This window comes from Hemitrygon akajei, chromosome 31 (genome assembly GCF_048418815.1).
Source record: "Hemitrygon akajei chromosome 31, sHemAka1.3, whole genome shotgun sequence".
Classification (NCBI taxonomy): Eukaryota; Metazoa; Chordata; class Chondrichthyes; order Myliobatiformes; family Dasyatidae; genus Hemitrygon; species Hemitrygon akajei.
In genome coordinates this window covers 10368431-10389484 of record NC_133154.1, presented here as the reverse complement: position 1 = coordinate 10389484, position 21054 = coordinate 10368431, and the positions used below count along the sequence as shown (strand labels likewise).

Here is a 21054-nt window from a genome sequence, read left to right as displayed (position 1 = left end):
GCCTCTCCAAAGAACTCTGAAGAATTATAACAGGGGGCAGCAGAGCGGCACTGCTGGTAGAGCCACTACCTTGCAGCGCCACTTGAACTGGGTTCGACCCTGACGTCGGGCGCTGTCTCCGTGGTGTTGGCCTGATTTCCCTTTCAGCTGCTTCCCCAAGATTCATAGGCAGGTAGGTTAATCGGCCACTGTGCCCCTAATGTAGACAAGTCGTAGATTCTTGAGGGGTAGGGAGCTAATGAGATTGTGGGCAGAATAAAATTGGGGTTGAATAATGTACTAGCATAAATGGGTAGTTGATGATCAGCGTGGATTCAATGGGCCAAAGGGCCTATTTCCATATTGCACCTGTCAATGAATCCCATAAACAGGCTTTATAAAGAGGGTATTGGTAACATCAGGAACAAAGTGAAGCTCTCTCCACACTGTCCCATCAAACACTCCCAGAGCAGGGATAAGCCAAGTTCAATATGGATATATCTCAAATACTATCCTACCAAACATTCTCTAGACAGGTAGGGCACAGCTTAGGTACAGAGTAAAGTTCCTTATGCACTTTACCCATCAAAAACTCCCTAGGCCAGATACAAGACCAGGATACATTGGAGCAGAATTATATAATTCTGTCTATTGGGTCTAATCTGCCATTCCATCATGGCTGATTTAATATCCCTCTCAACCATATTCTCCTGCCTTCTCTCTATAACCTTTGACGCTCTGACTAATCAAGAACCTATCGACCTCCACTGGGTTGGCATCCATGGCTGTCTGTGGCAATGAATTCCACAGATTCACTATCCTCTGGCTAAAGAAATTTTCTCTCATCTCTGTTCTAAAGGGACATCATTTTAATCTGAGGCTGTGCCCTCTGGTCCTGGACTCCCCACTATAGGAAATACTCTCTACACGTCCACGAGGCCTTTAAGTATTCGCTAGATTTCAATGGCCAAGTCATCAGGAATAGGACCCGGGACAGCTGTAATTACAGCACACGGCAAAACTAACTCTACAAAGTATTTCATGTGCCCATCACTGAGACACCATCCTACTGCCCTGTCCACTGAGATGATGAAGGGTAGATTCCACAAGGCTCAAATGTCACTCCTGCCCAATATGCTGGAACACTTTATGATACACAGGAACAGGGCTTGAGAATTCCCTGTTCTATCAGGACCTGCAGCCTCGTCTAAAGTAAGAGACTAGAGCTTGTGGCCAAGTTGGATGATTGGTTTTGCCAACAGGCTTCGGGGGGGGGGGGGGGGACGCCATCTCACTCCACGGGCTTTGTTAACTGTCAGCCACTGGTCTACCAGTGTTGGATACTCACCCAGGTGAAGATTGAGAAGAAGGAGAAGGTGATGGTGGCACGGGCAGCGTCTGCCCCCTCCTTCAGTGGGTTGTCTTCGGCCAGATTCGTGGCCTGCCACTGGTTCGTGAGGAAACAGAAACTCACAAACCACAGGAAGGACCAGCAGGCTGCAGCAGGGAAAGGCGAAAACACAAATTAAAGGTGTAACACTTCGCCCCAACGCCTCAACAACCCCCCCCCCACCCCACCAAGAGACCTGCCCTCCCGCTGGGAGCCCGTCACGCACCTGAAAATCCGATGTCCCCCAAGACCACCTTCTTCCGGTCCTTGACGCTGCTGATCTGCGGGAAGTAGGCGTCGAGGGCGAGGAAAGCCAGGCACCCGAGGAAGGCCAGCACCCCGATGGTAATGCCATAGTTACAAGCGTTGGCATTGCGATTGAAGACGCAGTGCTCCTCGATCTCGCTCGGTCGGTTCACGTAGCCCTCGTTGACAATCGATCCGAATACAACAATCGAGAAAAGCTGGGGAGGATGCACACACAAGGCCGAGAGTAAGGGAGAGATAGGGGCAATGAGAGTACGAGATAGACAGTGAGAGAGAGTGAGGTAGATGGAGTGAATGTGGCAGTGACAGAGAGGGGGTTGTGCGTGGGAGGGAGAGAGGGGAGGGGGAGGGAGAGGGGGAGAGAGGGGAGAGGGGGGAGAGGGGGGAGAGGGGGGAGAGGGGGGAGAGGGGGGAGAGGGGGAGAGGGGGAGAGGGGGAGAGGGGGGGAGAGGGGGGAGAGGGGGGAGGGGGGGGGGAGAGGGGGGGAGAGGGGGGAGGGGGGGAGGGGGGGAGAGGGGGAGGGGGGGAGAGGGGGAGGGGGGGGAGAGGGGGGAGGGGGGGGGAGAGGGGCAGCAAGCCAGGGTGGAGTGGGGAGGGGGGTAGGAGGATGGAGGGTTCACACCAAAAGAGAAAAAATGAGAGAGCTATTAGTTTCTCAATATATTCAAATAGCCCAACATGTTGATCCATGGCCTCCTTTTGTACCAAGATGAGGCCACCCACAGGGTGGAGGATCCACACCTTGTATTCCACCTGCATACCCTCTGACCTGGTGGCACGATTATCGATTTCTCCTTCCGGTGAGCAAATTTCACCCCTCACTCCTTCCTCTATTCCCCACTCTGACCCTTCGCTTCTTCTCACCTGTCTATTACTTCCCCCTGGGTCCGCACCTCCCCTTTCACCTACGGTCCACTCTCCTATCAGATTCCTTCCTCTCCAGCCCTTGACCTTTCCCATCCACCTGGCTTCACCTATCACCTTCTCTTATCACCTACGCTTCCCCCACTCTCCCTTCTCAGTCCTGAAGAAGGGTCTCGGCCCAAAATGTCGACTGTTTACTCATTTCCGTAGATGCTGTCTGCCCTGCTGAGTTCCTCCAGTGTTTTGTGTTTGTTCATATGTAAAAGCCCTTCTAACAGCTCGAGGCACCTCAAAAGCAGCTGGAAAATATATAAACTGATATGTCGATGTTAAAATAGGTAATGAGATGTGAAAGAAACAATGCTAAAGGAGCATTATAAAAGAGGGAGGGGAAGATGTTTAGGGAGGGAATTTCAGACGCATGGCCCGGGCAGCTTAAAACAGGCCTGTTAATGGCGATTAGACTTATCACCAACTACAGGCCAGTGCAGAGTCGGGGTGGTTAGAGATTCAGGGTGGGGTGAGGGCAGAGAAGAATTTGAAAACGAGGGCAAGAACCCTAAAATAGCGTAGGGCAGTGAGCGCAGGGATGAGGGAGAAGAAGGAGGTGTCAGCTAGCAGAGCTTCGAGGCACTCAGAGTTGGACAAGATGAACAGGAAAATGTCGAGGTACCAAAGGTGAGGGTGAAGTTTCAGCTACAAATAAGCTGAGGTGGCACGTACCTAGGTAAGGCTGTGAAAGTAGAAATAGCTAATATTCACTAACAGCAAGGATATAACAGCAGCTCGTTCATGTAAATATCTAATCAGCCAATCATGTGGCAGCAACTCAATGCAGACATGGTCAAGAGGTTCAGTTGTTGTTCCGACCAAACTTCACTATGGAGAAGAAATATAATTGAAGTGACTTTGACTGTGGAATGATTACTGGTGCCAGATGGGGTGGTTTGAGTATCTCAGAAACTGCTGTCTCCTGGGATTTTAGAGATGCTCAGCAATCTCTAGACAAAAAGTCCAGTGAGCTTCAGTTCTGTGGGCAAAGAACCTTTTTAATGAGAGAGGTCAGAGGAGAACGGCTAGACTGGTTCCAGCTGACAGAAAAGTGACAGTAACTCAAATAACCACATGGTACAACAGTGGTGGCATCAAATCAAATGCCTGTTATTGTGCTGGCGTTCAGGGCAGCAATAAGAACACGTCATTGCTGTTTCTGTGACTATGTTTTAAAATTTGACCAGTCAAGAGTTGCTGACCCTGAGTGAACTTGTTTGCAATAATCAGAATTGGGTTTAATATCACCGGCATGTGTTGTGAAATTGTTAACTTAGCGGCAGCAGTACAATGCGAAACGGGATAAAAATAGAAAAGAACTGAATCACAGTAAGTGTGTGTACATATATATATATTTATTTATTTCCTTTTTATTTATTTATTAAATAGGTACATTAAGTAAGTAGTGCAAAAACAGAAATAAAAAAGTGAGATAGTGTTCATGGGCTTAATGTCTATTTAGAAATCGGGTGGCAAAGGGGAAGAAGCTGTTCCTGAATCGTTGAGTCTGTGTCTTCAGGCTTCTGTACCTCCTACCTGACGGTAACAATGAGGAGAGGGCATGTCCTGGGTGGTGGGGGTCCTTAATGATGAAAGCCACTTTTCTGAGGCATCACATTTTGAAGATGTCCTGGGTACAACAGAGCGTAATGTCCATGATGGAGCTGACTAATTTTACAACTCTCTGCATCTTATTTTAATCCTGTGCATTAGCACACCCCCCCCCCAACCATACCAGACAGAGATTCAGCCAGTCAGAATGGTCTCCATCGTATATTTGTAGAAATTTGAATTTCCATCTGCTACCATTTCCCCCCCGTTTTCCAGCTGATCTATGTTCCTCTGTATCCCTGGGCAACCGTCCTCACTATCTACAATTCCAACAAGCATGTTGTTAGCAAACTTACTGAGACGTCAGCTATCCTCTACTGACTGAGAAGGAAGAGGGAAAATGCCAGCATAAGAAAGGTGGGAGGAGGGGAAGGAGGCTAGCTAGAAGGTGATAGGTGGGTGGGAAAGGTCAAGGGCCAGAGAAGAAGGAATCTGATAGGAGAGGAGAGCGGACTATGGGAGAAAGGGAGGGAAGAGGGTACCCAGGGGAAAGTGATATTCATTCCCATAGATGCTGCCCGACCTGCTGAGTTCCTCCAGCATTTTGTGTGCGTGGGTTGCTTTGGATTTCCAGCGTCGTGTTTCAGATGTTCTCACCCAACGAGGTCGCAGCCCTGATCCGTGCCATATATTACTGGTTATAGACATCCGGTCATTAAATCAACCCTCCAATCCAAAACTGGCTTGGTAATACCTGTACGAGGCAGTGTTACAAAACACTCCGGCCAGCAAGTGTCCTAGCTTTCTGGAGCTGCCCACCACTCAGGATCTAAAAAACTTTGCTAAAGTCCACATATACAATATCTACTGCCTTGCTTCATCAACTTTCATAGTAACCTCCCAAAGCCGAGTCAGGACTTCACAAGCACTAAACTGTATCAACTCCGCTATCAGTCCCCTGCCTTTCCAGAGGTCATAAATCCCACTTCCAATAATTTTTTTCTAATCGTTTTTCTAGAAATCCGGAGTTCAGCGAGTCTAATCTAATTTACTACTAACACAAAGTCTTATCGCTACAATCCTTTTAAAATATACGAACATTAGCTACCCTCCAGTACCTCCCCCGTGACTAAAGATGATGCAAAAATCTCAGTCCAAAAGGAGACTATTCAGTTCATTGTTTACATAGTGATTAAAAGTCTTTTGTTTCCAAGGGCCTTAAATAAAAGATGGTCAGTCATTAATAAATGTAGTAATTAATACAGCAAGCATTAATAAATGCTTCAGGAGAAACATTCTTATCCAAAATGGTTAAAGAGTGGCTGATGTAAAAACCAGATCACGGGTTCATGAGGAAGCTGAATAACTGCGCGAGGAAGACAGGAAGTGGAAGGATTTATTGATGCAGCAGTTAGAGAGGGAAAAAGAGGAGGCTCTTGTGGAACACAAACACCAGCACCCAGTCCCAATGGCCTACTTCTGAGCCAATAACTCAGTCAATAATTAAACTAAAGCAAGGCTACTAGATGCCCCAACACCCAATGAAGTGTAGTTACTGTTACCGGCTCCTCGAAAAATTGGGAGAAGTTCCATGCAAAAGTAATGTTGAATGCAATACCATGAGTACTGGAATTCCGCAATAGGGCTGCAGGATAGCAACACCTGTGGAGAGAGGTTTAGATCTTTGACCTCAACTTTCAAAGTGCTTTTATTATCAAAGTACGTATACATTATACAACCTTGAGATTCATTTCCTAATAGGAAACCATGAAACAAAGAAACCTAAAAGACCGTCAAACACTTAACGTGTAGAGGAGGGACAAAAAACAAATCACGCAAACAATAAACACAAGCAAATAGCGTTCTGAACTGCAAAGGGTGTCCGTCTATAAAACCTTAGTTCAGCGCAGAGCCAAGTAAGCATCATGGAGTAGTGAGCTGAACAGGCCCATCCCTCACCCTAACTTTTTCCAATCTGGCCTGGCACACAACTTGTCCAAACATTGGGTTCTGTCACTTCAATACGCTCCGAAGTCTGGACCGTACCACTTGACTCAGCCTGAACCGACTTTTTCAATTCAATCTGAACCACTAATTCTGTTTTACTTTCTACAAACGCCGCCTGACCTGCTAAGGATTTTCAGCATTTTCTTGTTTTCATATGACAGCAAACATCCATTCTTTGAAAGACTGACTGAACAGCCATGATAAGAAAGAGGCTAAAATCTTGCTACAATAAAACAGCCCTCTGAGGCTGCTCCTCAGAACTGTCCTAATGGTGCCTTCCTGGAGTCTCATAATCAAGTTCCGTCATTTGAGACTTAAATACCGAATTGCCTGGTGCCTATCACAAAGGACATGGGCTGGTCACATGAAAACTCACGTGGGAGCTGCCTCAATGCCGCTCTCTCATTCTCTCACTCCATGACTGGTCCCACGAGAACTTCAGGCGGGATCTAAAAATACCTACGGTAATTTGGCTGCACACTTGCCACTTTGTTCTCCAAAGCACTGCTAAAGGGCACGGAGGAAGCACGATGGGAGTGATGAAAGAGTTTGAAATGTTGCACCGTGTAATTGGCGAGACGCTGGCGAGTGGTGATCCTGAGATGAGAATAATCTCTTTGACTTGCTCACACAACGTTGACATCACTGGAAGATTACCATTTATTGCCCATCCCTAATTGATCTCGACAGAATCGTGATGAGAAGCCTCCTTGCAGCATCCAATGAAGACACTCCTATGGGAGCTCTAAGATTTAGACCCAGGTTGCAACTCATTCTGGTAATGGACACTTAAAGCCCTGCCACTTGAAAATAGTCAATTCAAGTTTGATTTTCATTCAATCACACATGAATACGCCCAAACAGGACAGCGATATTCCAGGGCCAAGATACAAAACACAGTCCCAAAAGTCACACACAGCATGCAAAAAAATAGTGCAGACCCCCGAGTCCATGTATGCCACAGAAATCTGTAGTTGACCACAATACGGCTTGCCTTCTGGTGAGCAAACACTGGGGGGCAGCACTGACTCCAGCCCGGGCGCAGCGCCACACCGCCCCCTGGAGGAGCACACTGGCTCTGACGCCTCCCTCCTGGCGGCTGTAAACAGGTGACACTGTGGCTTGAGGCCTTGTCCTTGCTACAACCGAGGCCACGCAGCTCCCGTGCTCTCTGCCAACGAATCGGTGAATCACTTTTGCAGCATTCCACATTAACAATGTCCAAAAGGGTCTGGCATCCACCAGAAAAGCACATTCCAAAGGCATACATCATAGGGTTATTAAGTTGAAGGCACGCCATGTTGGCGCTGGAAGAATGGCGACACTTGCAGTAAGTCCTCAATATAAGCAACACACTTTAGTCAAGTCACTTTTATTGTCATTTTGACCATAACTGCTGGTACAGCACACAGTAAAAATAAGACATTTCAGGACCATGGTGTTACATGACACAGTATAAAAACTAGACTGAACTACGTAAAAAACAACACAGAAAAAAACACTACAGACCTACCCAGGACTGCATAAAGTGCACAAAACAGTGCAGGCATTACAATAAATAATAAACAAGACAATAGGGCAGTAAGGTGTCAGTCCAGGCTCTGGGTATTGAGGAGTCTGATAGCTTGGGGGAAGAAACTGTTACATACTTTCAAATAAAGATAATCTATAATCTCCCAAAACCTCTACATTCCACCAATTCTGGCTTCAGTTTTAAAATCCAACCTAGCCGGGGCCAAACTAAACCATACCCGAGCCAGCAGCAACACAGATTAGCCTCACCAAGGATGGCTGGGGTTACCCAGACTGTACTTGAGCACCCTAACTTTCTTTGTTTCCAGCACTGGCAGTGTGCGCTCAGCTGTTGAGGCTCACAGACTCTTGAGGGTGTCTCCCTGGCCCTCTTCAATTCTCCTTCCTCTTATAAAGGAACCTCTTCACACCAACGCATGAGGTAGTAGTGATGTTCAAAGGTAAAAATAATACTGAGAACGTGAGATGTAAAGAGTTGTTGAATATGAATCTGTAGATCATAGTCAGTTCAGAGTTGCGGTGAGTGAGATTATCCACACTGGTTCAGGATCTTGATAGGTGTAGGGTAATAACTGTTCCTGAACCTGTTGGTGAGGGACCTGAGGCTTCTGTACCTCCTACCCAATGGTGGTAACAAGAAGAGGGCCTGGCCTGGATGGTAGCTTTACTGTACTGTATGCTAATAAAATATATCGCAATGAAAAAGAGAGAGAGATTCCAGACTATTGAGTATAAAAGTGGATCAAAAGAGAAGGTTCTAGCGAAAGGCACAACATGAGGGGTATATAGACAGGGTAAATGCAAGTAGCTTTCGTTGGGCGAGACTAGAACTAAAAGTCGTGGGTGAAAGGTGAAATGTTTAAGGGGAATATCAGGGGGGACTTCTTCACTCAGAGTGGAGAGAGTGTGGAACGAGTTGCTAGCAGAAGTGGTGGATATAGGAGTAATTTCAACATTTAAGAGGATCTGGATAAGTACATGGATGGGAGAATTTTTGGAGGGCTATGGTCTGGTGCAGATCAATAGGTCAGCATGGTCTAGATAGGCCAAAGGGCCTGTTTCTGTGCGGTAGTGTTCCATGACTTAATGAAAGTACAAAAATCACAGAGAGGAAGTGGAGTGGCTGGTGGATTGGTGTGAGATGAACAAACTAAGTCCAAAGGAAATCATTTAGGATGAACCATCCCCCATGGCTCCTTTGTAGAGAGAGTTAAGTGCACCAAGCTCCTGGCCGTTCACATCATGGATGACCTCACCTGGTCCTCTAATATCACCTCCCTGAACAAGAAGGCACAGCGGTGCTTCTGCTTCCTAAGGAGATTGAAGCAAGTGTGGCTCCCCCCACCGCCATCTTAACTGCATTTTATAGGAGCACCAGAGAGCGTCCTGACAAGTTGCATCGCCACCTGGTATGGAAACAGCCAAGCACTGGACCGGAAGTCCCCCACAAAGGACTGTGAGAATGGCTGAGGGTCTCCTACCATCCACCTAGGACATTTATCAGGAGTACTGTGTACATTGGGCCCTTACGATTATTAAAGATCCCACCCATCCATCATCCTCTTTGACTTTCTACCGTCAGTTAGGAGACTCCGACATATAACGACAAGAACGGTCAGGATGGTAAACAACTTTCTTCCCTCTGACCACTGGGCTTCTGAACTCTCTGCCACATTGCATTCGAAGCGTGACTGGTTAATCTGCTCTGTACCCTACAATATTTATTTTATGGTTTAGATCATGCATAATTCATCTGTAGATTTTATCCTTACTTTGTTGCGTATGTTATGTGTACTACTGTGCTTTACACCCTAGTTCGGAGAAACATCTCATTTGACAGCATACACATATATAGTTAAATGACAAACTTGACATGAAAGGGAAAATAGAAATATTCAATATTCTTAATGTAGCTTAGTCTCTTGTAAAGCAGCTTGGGATGTTTTGCAATGTTAAGGCCACTAGGTGAGTGGAAGATTTCTTTGGACTTTAATCTCATAGCTTTGCCTACATAGTCAGATCAATTCTCTGGTTTTGGGGCAAGAGCAGGGTTTGAAGGCTGTGCTGACATCCAGGGAACTGGCTTGGAAGTAGCATTGCTCTTCACACACTGTGCACCTTACAGGATTTGACTGGAATGCTGCCGGAACATCTCCCCCTAGTCTTGCCCATCTGCTCGGGAATTGTGGCTCTGCTAACTTGCGTGAGAATTGTGTCCTGCTCACTCAGTCTCCTGCCTTCCCCCAGCCAGTTCCTGTCAGCCACGGTCTTCTTTCTAATTATTTCTCCGACCCTTTCAAGCTGTGAGACGCTTCGGTTATTTTCTGATTTCCCTCTTTCCATCTCATTAGTCAAGTGTCAAGAGCAGGGAACTGCAAAGAATGAGATCTAAAATCATGAATAGTAACAGGTCAGAGTTACAAAGAGATGAAGGATTCTTCTTTTTAAAGTAGAAGGCAGATGAAATAAGCTAAAATTTTGCTTGAGAATGGTGAACCTTCTAGATGAATGAGTGCACCCCAAACAGCATCCTCACTCACTCCCTATTTTCTCTCGCATTCTGCATTAAGCTCCTCCCTGTTTCCCTGAGTTTCTTTCCATTGAGGACGTTAATCCTCCAGTGACCTTAACGGAAATAAATACACACAAACAGGCGTATGCACACACACTCGGGAGGAGGAGAGAGCACGAGAGGGGAGAAGAGCGAGAGGGCCAGGGACACAGATGCTGTTGTCGAAAGCAGCAAGGCACATTGGGAAAATTACATAGAGCAGACATGATTTGATAAATCGAGGCATAGGGTACAAGAGCAAGCAAGTCGCGGTGAACCTTAGTAAAGCACTGACTCAGCCACAGCTGGAGTGTTCTGAGTACCACACTTGAGAGGACGCAGCAGTGACTTACCAGAATGTTTGCAGGCATGGGGTATAGACTGCAGAAGCTCACACTGGTACAGGGGCAGATGCAAGGGGAGCTGAGAGAATGGAATTTAAATCACAGAGTATTGTTATTACAATTGGTAGAGGGGGCAGGAACGGGGGTCACTAGAAAGAAGTAATTGGCAAAACAATCAAAAGTGATTTCTTTACTTATTGAGACACAGCACAGAATAGGCCCTTCCAGCCACGTCACCCAGCAGTCCCCCCAATTTAATCCTATCTTACAATGACCAAATAACTTACCAACTGGTACGTCTTTGGACTGTGGAGGAAACCGGAGCACCCAGAGGAAACCCATGCAGTCACAAGGGAGAACGTACAAACTCCTTACAGGCTACGGCGGGAATTGAACCCGGGTCGCCGGTACCGTAAAGCGTTGTGCTAACCACAGTGCAACCATACCATTATAACCACTTATTTGAACTGCTGGGATTGTAGTGAAGGTACATCTGGGGCAGAGGGCAAGGCAGATTTGATTACATTTCAATTCAAGCTGGATATTTGAGAGAAGGGAATTTTTAGGGCTCTGGGGTGAGGGAGGGGTGTGTGACAAATTGGATTACTCCCTATGTGGTCAGACTTCACTCAGAGTACTTTGAGCAGTTTGGGCCCTTTATTTAAGGAAGGATGTGCTGGCATTGGAGAAGATTCAAAAGAATTATCTTGGGAATGAAAGGGTTAATATACGAGGAGCTTTTGATGACTTTGGGACTGTACTCGCTGGAATTCGCAAGAATGAGAGGGGATCTCATTTAAACCTGTCGAACATTTAAAGGTCTGGATGGGGGAGATGTGGAAAGGATGCTTCCTGTACTGGGAGCGTCTAGGACCAGAGCGCACAGCCTCAGAATACAAGGACATCCCTTTAAAACAGGGATGAGGAATTTCTTTACCCAGAGGGTGGTGAATCTGTGGAGTTCATTGCCACAGACGGCTGTGGAGGCTAAGTCCCTGGGTACACTTAAAGCGGAGGGTGATAGGTTCTTGATCAGTAAGGGCGTCGAAGATTATAAGGAGAAGGCAGGAAAATGGGGTCGAGAGGGATAATAAATCAGCCATGATGGAATGTCGGATCAGACTCGATGGCCCCAGTGGCCTAATTCTGCTCCTATGTCTTATAGAGAGCCAGTACAAATTTGGGAGACCGAATGGCTGCAGCCATCCTCGTATTCAGAGACACTGATACACAGAGAGACACGATCAACAAGCCCGCTGGAGAAACAGGAATGTGATCTCCAGTCAACATTTAATCATGCACAAAAGACAGACACACACAGCCCTGTGGGGTCAAAGTGGTGCCGGTATTTACTGATCAATGAGCTACAAAGGGCGCCTGTTCCTCTGTGGCCCATAACACTCTGTGATAAACAATGGCCCCTAACTGATGCATTGGAATTTGCCGAAGGGTTTCGGCCCAAAATGTCGGCTGTGCTTTTATCCATAGATGCTGCCTGGCCTGCTGGATTCCCCCAGCATTTTGTGTGCATTGCTCGGATTTCCAGCAACTGCAGAATTTCTCATTTGTCATTGGAATTTGTACTGTACGTCACTGACAGGCAAAAGATTAAACCTATTCCCATGCAGTCTACAACAAACAGAAATGGTTCAGGTACAAATGGTTAAACAAGCCATACTCTGACACCATCACAGGTCAGCCTCTGATTGGATGACCGTCTGTACGTCATCTCCTACAAGTTGGATTGGATGAAAGGCCAATAAATGGCCCCAATGCTATTCAGCTCGGAAACCAGGCACTGATTACTGCGGACGTTCTCTTCTGAAATCTCGTTGTGAGAAATAACTCTGGGCAGATCCAATTGTTTTCCCCTTGAACAGAGATGAGGCTGCCCTTCAATGTCGATTAAATCAAATACAGGATGTGCAAGCAAACCCTTCCACCACCTGAATATGCAGACGCTCAAATCGATATACAACCTTCTTCCAAATCTAGTTTAATATCAAACCCTGCAATGTAGCTGTAAGACACCCTATAAGTATCGGCTTGTGTTTCTACAGATAATAATCACTCCCCGTCACCAGGGATCAATCCTTACTCCCGAAGCACTCTTACAACTCCAGTGCCTGTCATCATCAAAGGAAGACAGAGAAAATCACCGCCATTTTGATCTGAATAACAACTCCCCTTTGATACTGAGGTGGAAGCAGATAAGAGCATTTTTGTTTTAAAACATCAGGTTACTGTGAGCAACGCACACAAAATGCTTTAGGAACACAGCAGGTCAGGCGGCATCTATGGTGAGGAAAACAGTCAACATTTTGGGCGGCAGGATTGGAAAGGAAGGGGGAAATGCAAGAATAGAAAGGTGGGGGGGGAGAGGAGAAGGAGCGTGAATGCTTGAAGAAGGGAACAATTGGGTGGCTAGGCACAGCTAAAACACCGTTGATAAATTTGCCAACGACACAACTGTTGTTGGAAGAATTTCAGATGGTGATGAGGCGGCGTACAGGAGCGAAACAGATCAGCTGGTTGAGTGGTGTCACAACAACAACCTTGCACTTAAAGTCAGTGAGACCAAGGAACTGACTGTGGACGTCAGGAAGGGGAAGTCGAGGGAACACATGCCAAACTTCACTGACGGATCAGCAGCGGAAAGGGTGAGCAGATTCAAGTTCCTGGGTGTCAGCATCTCTGAGAAACTATCCTGGGTCCAACATATTGATGCAGTTACTCATTAGGAGTTTGAGGAGATTTGGTATGTCACTAAAGACACTCTCAATATCTACAGATGTACCATAGAGAGCATTCTAACTGGTTGTGTCACTCCCTGGCGTGGACGGGCCACTCCACAGGATCGGAACAAGCAGCAAAAAGTTGTAAGTTCAGTCAGCTCCATCGTGGGTGCTGGCCTCCACTGCATCCAGGACATTTCCAAAAGGTAATGCCTCAAAAAGGCGGTATCCATCATTAAGGACCTGCATCGCCCAGGACGTGCCTTGTTCTCATTGCTACCATCAAGGTGGTGGTACAGGAGCCTGAAGGGACACACTCAACATTTCAGGAACAGTTTCTTCCTTCCACCACTAGATTTCTGAATGGACAATGAACCCATGAGCACTACCTCACTATTTCCCCCTTATTTTTTGCACTACTTATTCAATTTAATTTGCATATATATTTCCTATTGTAATTTATAGTTTTATTATGTATTGCTGCCACAAAACAACAAGTTTCACATTTGCCCAGATTATATCGGCTGTGGAGGCCAAGTCAATGGGTATATTTAAGGCAGAGGCTGATATATTCTTAATTGGCCAGGAGATGAAGGGATACGGGGAGAAGGCAGGAGATAGGGGTTAAGAAGAGAAGATCCAAGGTTAAGGACCCTCCATCACCCAGGATTTGCCCTCTTTTCATTGCTACCATCAAGGAGGTGGTACAGGAGCCTGAAGACGCACACTGAGCATTTCAGGAACAGCAATTTCTTCTCCACCATCAGATTTCTGAATGGACAATAAACCCACAGTCACTACCCCAGTATTGTTCCCTACTTTTTTGCACTTCTTTAATTTATTTTTTAATATATTTTCCTATTGCAATTTATACTTTTATTATTATGTATTGCATTGTACTGCTGCTGCAAACAACAAACTTCCCAACATGTGCTGGTGATATTAAACCTGATTCAAAGGACAAGGTAGTAGGTGATAGGTGAAGCCAGCTGGGTGGGAAAGGTAAGGGACTGGAGACGAAGGAATCTGATAGGACAGGAAAGAGGGCCATGGGAGAAAGGGAAAGACGAGGGACACCGGGGGAGATGACAGGCAGGTGAGAAGAAGAGAGGGAGTAAGAAATGGCTGGAGTTGTTTTAACTCTAAGGCAGGACACTGGTGGTGATGGGTCTGCATCAGGGAAGGGAGTGTGGGCTGAGGCAGTATACTGGAGAGGCTCTCGCGCAACCTAGCAATACAGATGTAATTTCGCCTATAACATACCCGACACCACCTAACATTCCAGAAGATGTTCAGCTGACCACACTCAATGAAAACATCGAAGACTGTAACCTAGTGTCAGCTATCATAAGAACATAAGAAATAGGAGCAGGAGTTGGCCGTCCGGCCCATCGAGCCTTCCCCGCCATTCAATTACATCATGGCTGATCTGTCCGCAAACTCAGTTCCATATCGCTGGTTTGATAAGCATTAATCCCTATTTGTTAATTTCCTTTTGACCCTGGTGGCTTGCTGGGCCATTTCAGATGGCAGACAGCACTCAAGCACATTGGAAGGTATGGAGTCACAAACAGACCCCAATGAGGTTACCAGATTTTTACTTCTGAAGGAACCAGACTGATTTTTCCAAATGAGAATTTAGTAACTTTATAGTCATCATTAATAGTATTACCTTTTTATTTCAGGCAGATTTAATTCAAATTTCCCAGTTGCCACAATGATCTGAGCACTCTACACGTTAAACAAGAGCTATGGATATGGTTAAAGCTTCACTGTTCATCATCCAAAAAAGTCTACCACTTGGCATTTTTCTCCGCAACCAATGCGGAATAAGAGACTGTAATAATAGTGTTTTGGTAAGACTACACCGGTTGACTATGGCTTTGGTCATAGAGCCAGACTGCCCAGACACAGGCCTTTCAACCCACGATGCCCATGCCAACCACAGAGTATCCATCAATACTAATCCCAGGACATTTTGCCCCTGGTGAGTAGTTGGCTGAGGAATGACCTCATTAAGGTATATCAAATCATCACCATAAGACCTAGGACCAGAATTTGACCACTTGGCCTATCAAGTCTGCTCCACCATTCCATCACAGCCTATTCATTATCCCTCTCAATCCCATTCTCCTGCCTTCTCCCTTTAACCTTCAACACCCTGAATAACCAAGAACCTATCAACTTCTGCTTTAAGTAAACTCAATGACTTGGCCTTCGCAGCCATCTGTGGCAATAAATTCCACAGATTCACCACCCTCTGGCTAAAGTAATTTCTTCTCATCTCTGTTCTAAATGTACATCCTACCTTTAATCATGAGGTTTGTAGACCCCAGGTTCGGAACCCCTGGTTTAGAGGGATATTGGCTAAACGCATACAAATGGGGCTAGCTCAAACAGACATTTTGTTCAGCACGGACAAGTGGGGCCACAGAACCTGTTTCTGTGATGTGCAACTACTTCCCAGCACTTGACCCTCTGTCTTCTGTGCCTCGATGATTCAAGTGCTTGTCTGGATGCTGTGAGATATCTGCCTCCACCATCAACCCAGGCAGTGGGCTCCAGATTCCAATTACCTATTGGGTAAAAAAAATCTTCTTCAAACCCCTTCTAACTCCGCCATGGACTATTTCAAGCCTGAATACAAAAGGAGGATGGTTTGGGAATCCCATCCTGTAGAAACCCAGTGCTACAGAGGCTCCAAAGACCTCATCGCTGGAAGAGGAAGAATCTTCAAAGATGGGCTACACCTGGGGATAACCTGAAAGTCTGGCTCAGGACAGAGGGCTCTAGCGAGTTCCTGTCAGTGGCCTATGCTCCAGTAGAGGTAAAAACCCTTCTAAACCTCTATCCCATTACCTTAAATATACAGAAATTACGTCATAAAACAGACAATAAAGGGAAAAGTTTCTTACGAACAATGCTATCTATGCCCCCATGGAAAAGACCTGGAATTATTTGTCCATTTCTGGGAGAAGACTTCCGGTTATTCCGCTCAGGAAGTAATGCCATCCCCAGCAATTTTCTGAAGAAAAAGCAGGTTGGTTTTAGTCATCTGAAAATCGCTGCAAAGTGCTTCTGCTGTAGGTGTGAAAATGCCTGCAAGCTCAGCACCTCCACTAACACCATCCACAGGTAGTGGTGTGGACTTCCCCCTCCTGAGACAGAAGGGCATTACTGACTATGCAAAAACATTCTTAACTCTCAGCTAACCAGCAACCCCTGTGGATGCCATTTGGCAAAGCTTTTACCGTGCAATGCAGTGATCAAATTGCTGCGCTTTGAAGTGAAAGACATTAACTGAGAAAGACCTGATGAATTATTTGGGATTGTTTGTGGTAAATATTAACCTACTAAACAGAGTGACTGCACTTCGGAAAAAAATACTTATTGGATGCAAAGTGCTCTGGGAATTGGGACTGTACTCCAGAAAGAGCAATTATTTTCTTGCTTTCTAAGGTGTACTGGTAGGTGCCCATAATACGGATGCCCTCCCCATTCAGTTCAGAAGCAATTAAGAAGATAATTAATAAATCATTGCTGTACATACCTCAAGAAAGAGTAAATAAAAAATCTTTCATTTTCACCAAGGGAGACAGAGCCACAGTCACAGTCACGAAACGGGCTCTTCCGCCAAATTGATCTATGCTACCAAGACATACTTCTATGCCAGTCCCATTTACTCTAGTATAACATCTTGTTTGTAAGACTCTACCTTTAACACCAGAGTGGGAACTCAACTTTATCACCTTTTTATTTAGAAACATGCAACCAACACCAATCCATCTCATAAATTGGGTTAAAAGACTTTTAATTAAACAATAAACGACCTGGAGTACAGAGACTGCTTTAACTCAGAAAATATTGCTGCCCCCGTAGATGTTCCACTTGACAGGATTACTGAGCAATGGTACCCATCAACACTGATAAGAAAATGATAGTGATTTGTGCACGAGAGAGAAATCACAACAAGGACAGTGAAACAACTATTAGGGGGGAAAAAAAGAACTGGAATGTGACAGCGAATTTCTAAGAAATGATCAGGATTTTCCAGTGAAGATGATTGTAATCCACATTCTCCATTCTTTCTTAACCCCACCAAGATAAGAAAGACCATTAAGACCACTCTCTTATGGTATGGCACAGTAGCATAGTGGTTAGCACGATGCTTTACAGTACCAGTGACCTGGGTTCAATTCCTGCTGCTGTCTGTAAGGAGTTTGTACATTCTGCTTTTGACCATGGGGATTTCCTCCCACAGTCCAAAGACGTACCAGTTGGTAGGGTAATTGGTCATTGTAAACTCTCCCGTGATTAGGCTAGGATTAAATCAGGCAATTGCTGGGCGGTGCAACTCGAAGGGCTGGAAAGACTATTCCACGCTCTGTCCCAATAAAAATAAATTCCTTAGGGAGCACTCTTTTTAAAAATTCTCGTTCTTTCAAATTCCTCTTTTTCAAATTTTTTTTCCGCATCTGTATTTTTCTTTAAGCATGGAGCACAGACAGAATGGTCCATGCTGACCACATCCTCCTCCTTGTTAGCCCTAGTTGCCTGCATTTGACCCAACAACCTCCAACCCTTTCCCCTCGAAGCACCTATCCAGAAGCCACTTGCATGTTGCAATTGTACCCCTCTCAACCACTTCCTCTGGTAGATCATTCCAGGTACTCACTTCATTGTGTCAATGAGCTACCTCTCAAGTCTTGTTTAAAATTTTTGCCCTCTTATCCCTATATCTATGCACTCAAGGTCTTCAATTGCCCTTACCTGGGTCTAAATGATCTCACCTTCACACTGAGACTGTGACTCTTGGTTGTAGGATCCCTCACCAGAGAAAATATCCTCCCTACATCCAGCTGTTGAGTCTTGTAAGAAGAGTTTCAATGAGATCTCCTCATTATTATTCTAAAATCCAAACAGTACAGTCTTATTAGGGTTATTGAATTAACAGTGCAAGACCAGTCTCCAAGATCTGTGCACCACCGATTCTGGTCGCCAGATCATTCCAGAATGCTCATCTCTGGTATTCTGAGACCTGAGCTCTTTAACTCCTTCCCTAAATCTTGTTGCAGTCTTTATTAAGAAATGCTGATCTCTTTGTTTAAGCTATTGTCACCCATTGTAATACAGTGGATTCTTGTTAATTGGGACACATCGGGACCAGCACATTTTGGCCCAATTAAGCAGCTGTTCCAATTAGCTGATATTTCATGGAAATAATCAAAAAAGTACAAAATAAGATAAAACTACAGCTGAACTAAGTAACAACTTACATATTTAAATGAAATGCAGAACAAATTAGAACACTATCAATATTACTAAAGTAATATAAAACTGTATATTAGTTCCTAATAGTTAATGAGCACAGAAATTGTCTTACTGGGTTCTCATTTTTCAAAATTTTAAATATACTGAAGTAAGATTTTTTGAGCTAATCTACAAAACATTGTGTATCATGTCAAATCAAAAGAAATATTTCAAAACCTGTCAACAATTTACAAAAAAATTAAAAAACAAACTTGTGAGGCTGAAAAAGTATCCCGCCCCCCCCCCCCCCCCCCGTAATTACTACGCTAACTTTCCTCAGGTGCAATACTGTATATTACCTTACCACCTCATCCAATTGTTGACATAGAAAATTGGAGGATCACCTAAATAAATACCCCCTCCGTCTGTAAGGTCCAACAATCTGGTAGAATTTCAACAGACCAAACCAAAATTAAGCCAAAAGAGCATTCAAGGTAAGTCAGGGAAAAGGTAACAGAGAGGGAAAATCTGGGGAAGGGTACAAGACATCTCAAAGGCACTAAACGTACTTCAGATCTCTGTGCAGTCCATCGTGAAAAAGTGGAAAAACTATGAAACCACAGCCACACTGCCTAAGTCAGGCCATCCTTCTAATCACCAACAGTCACTCTGAGTAATTGCAGAAGTCAGTGGCCGCAACTAGAGATGATGTTCATGGCTCCACAATCTCCAAGGCCTTGCACAAAAATGGTACTTATGAAAGAGTGGCAAGGAAGAAGCCCTGGCTTTAAAAAAAACACACACAGATCTTTGCCTCTAAAGACTTTGCGAAGTGTCACTTAGAAGATACTGTGAAGATGTGGAAGAAGGTCTTATGGTCAGATGAGACTAAAGTGGAACGTTTTGGCCTCAGCACTAAGCGGTACCTGCACATCAGCCAAGTAACACCAACCCTACTGTAAAGGTGGTGGATCCCCATCATGCTATGGGGATGCTTTTCAGCTGTAGGGACTGGAAATCTGATCAGGATTGATGGGAAGATCAATGCTGCTAAGTTCAAAGTGATGCTGGATAAAAACCTGCTAGCCTCTGTCAGAAAGCTTAAACTGGGGAGGAAGTTAATCTTTCAGCAGGATTAACGACCCAAAGCACACCGCCAGAGCAACCATGGTGTGGATTCAAATGAAGAAAACTGATATCCTTGAGTGGCCCAGTCAGATCCTGACATTAATCCCTTTGAACATCTCTGGCAAGACCTCGAGACTGGTGTCCACTGCTGCTCCCCAAGTAACCTGGCACAGCTTGAACCATTTTGCAAGGAGGAATGTACAAATCTTGCTCTATCACGTTGTGCAAAGCTAATAGAGACTTATCCAAAAAGACTACTGGCTGTAATAGCTGCAAGAGGTAATTCAACTAAGTACTGAGCAAAGGGGATGAAGACTTTTGAACTTCTGACATTTCAGTTTTTGAAGTTTTAGTTTTTCATGCTTTACAATTTTCCCTGTTGTACTGCTCTACTGAAAAAAAAAGCATGTGAATCACAAATAAAAATTTTCAGTGAAATTGATCAAAATCCCTGGCTGTAATACTTATTTATATGAACAAAGGATTAAGGGGCAAATATTTTCACAAGGTACTGTATATCACCACATACAATCCTGAGATTCATTTTTCTGTGGGCGTATTCAGCAGATCTAAAGAATGGTAACTATGATGGGAAATAGAAAGCAGTGTTGAGTTGAGGAGGTGGGAGTGCAACATAGTAGAAATCTGTGGAATTCATTGCCACTGCTTCCTATTTCCACAGTCATCCAACATCTTTGCACTTCAGTTCTGAATTCCTGCTCAATAACATCTCAGCTCCTTCACCACCATTAATTTTCAGTGAAGGTCACTTTGGATACCCCAGGCTGATTCCTGCTCCCTCCTCAAACCTCTACAAGTCAACCCCTTATCATCCTTTCATTCTGACCAATCTCCCAATCTCCCATCCCTTTCCCAGAAAGAGTGCAGAGAAGATTTACCTGGATGCTGCCTAGACTTGGGGCCTGAGTTAGAAGGAGAGGTTATTCCCTGGAACTGAAGAGTATGACTGAGATGACTACGGCTAAGATGAATGAAAGGCTTAACATATCAGGAGCATTTGATGGCTTGGAGTTTAGAAGAATGAGGGAGGATCTCATTGAAAACTACTGAATATCAAAAAGTCTGGATAGAGTGGATATGGAGAGGATGCTTCCAATAGTGGGGGAGTCTAGGACCAAGGGTCAGCATTAGAATAAAAGGGTGTTCCTTTGGAACAGAGATAAGGAGGAATTTCTTTAGCCAGAGGTTGGTGAATCTGTGGAATTCATTGCCACAAAGGCTGTGGAAACCAAGTCATTGTGTATATTTAAAGCAGAGGCTGATAGTTTCTTGATTAATCAGGGCATCAAAGGTTACAGGGAGAAGACAGGAGAATGGGGTTGAGAGGAATAATAAATCAGCCATGATGGAATGGTGGAACAGACTCAATTTGCTGGTTTTATC

General features: G+C 45.0%; 1 protein-coding gene across 2 annotated transcripts in view; it reads right to left on the bottom strand.

Moving 5' to 3' along the window:
- The window catches only part of LOC140719480 (synaptogyrin-1-like), a 49041-nt gene that overhangs the window by 11449 nt on the left and 16538 nt on the right, over positions 1–21054 (bottom strand). For both annotated transcript variants that reach the window (XM_073034182.1, XM_073034183.1), the window contains exons 2-3: positions 1596–1833; positions 1328–1476 (exon numbers count right to left, since the gene is read on the bottom strand). In XM_073034182.1, the coding sequence (XP_072890283.1) occupies positions 1328–1476; positions 1596–1833 (387 nt within the window). The remainder of the gene's footprint in view (positions 1–1327; positions 1477–1595; positions 1834–21054) is intronic.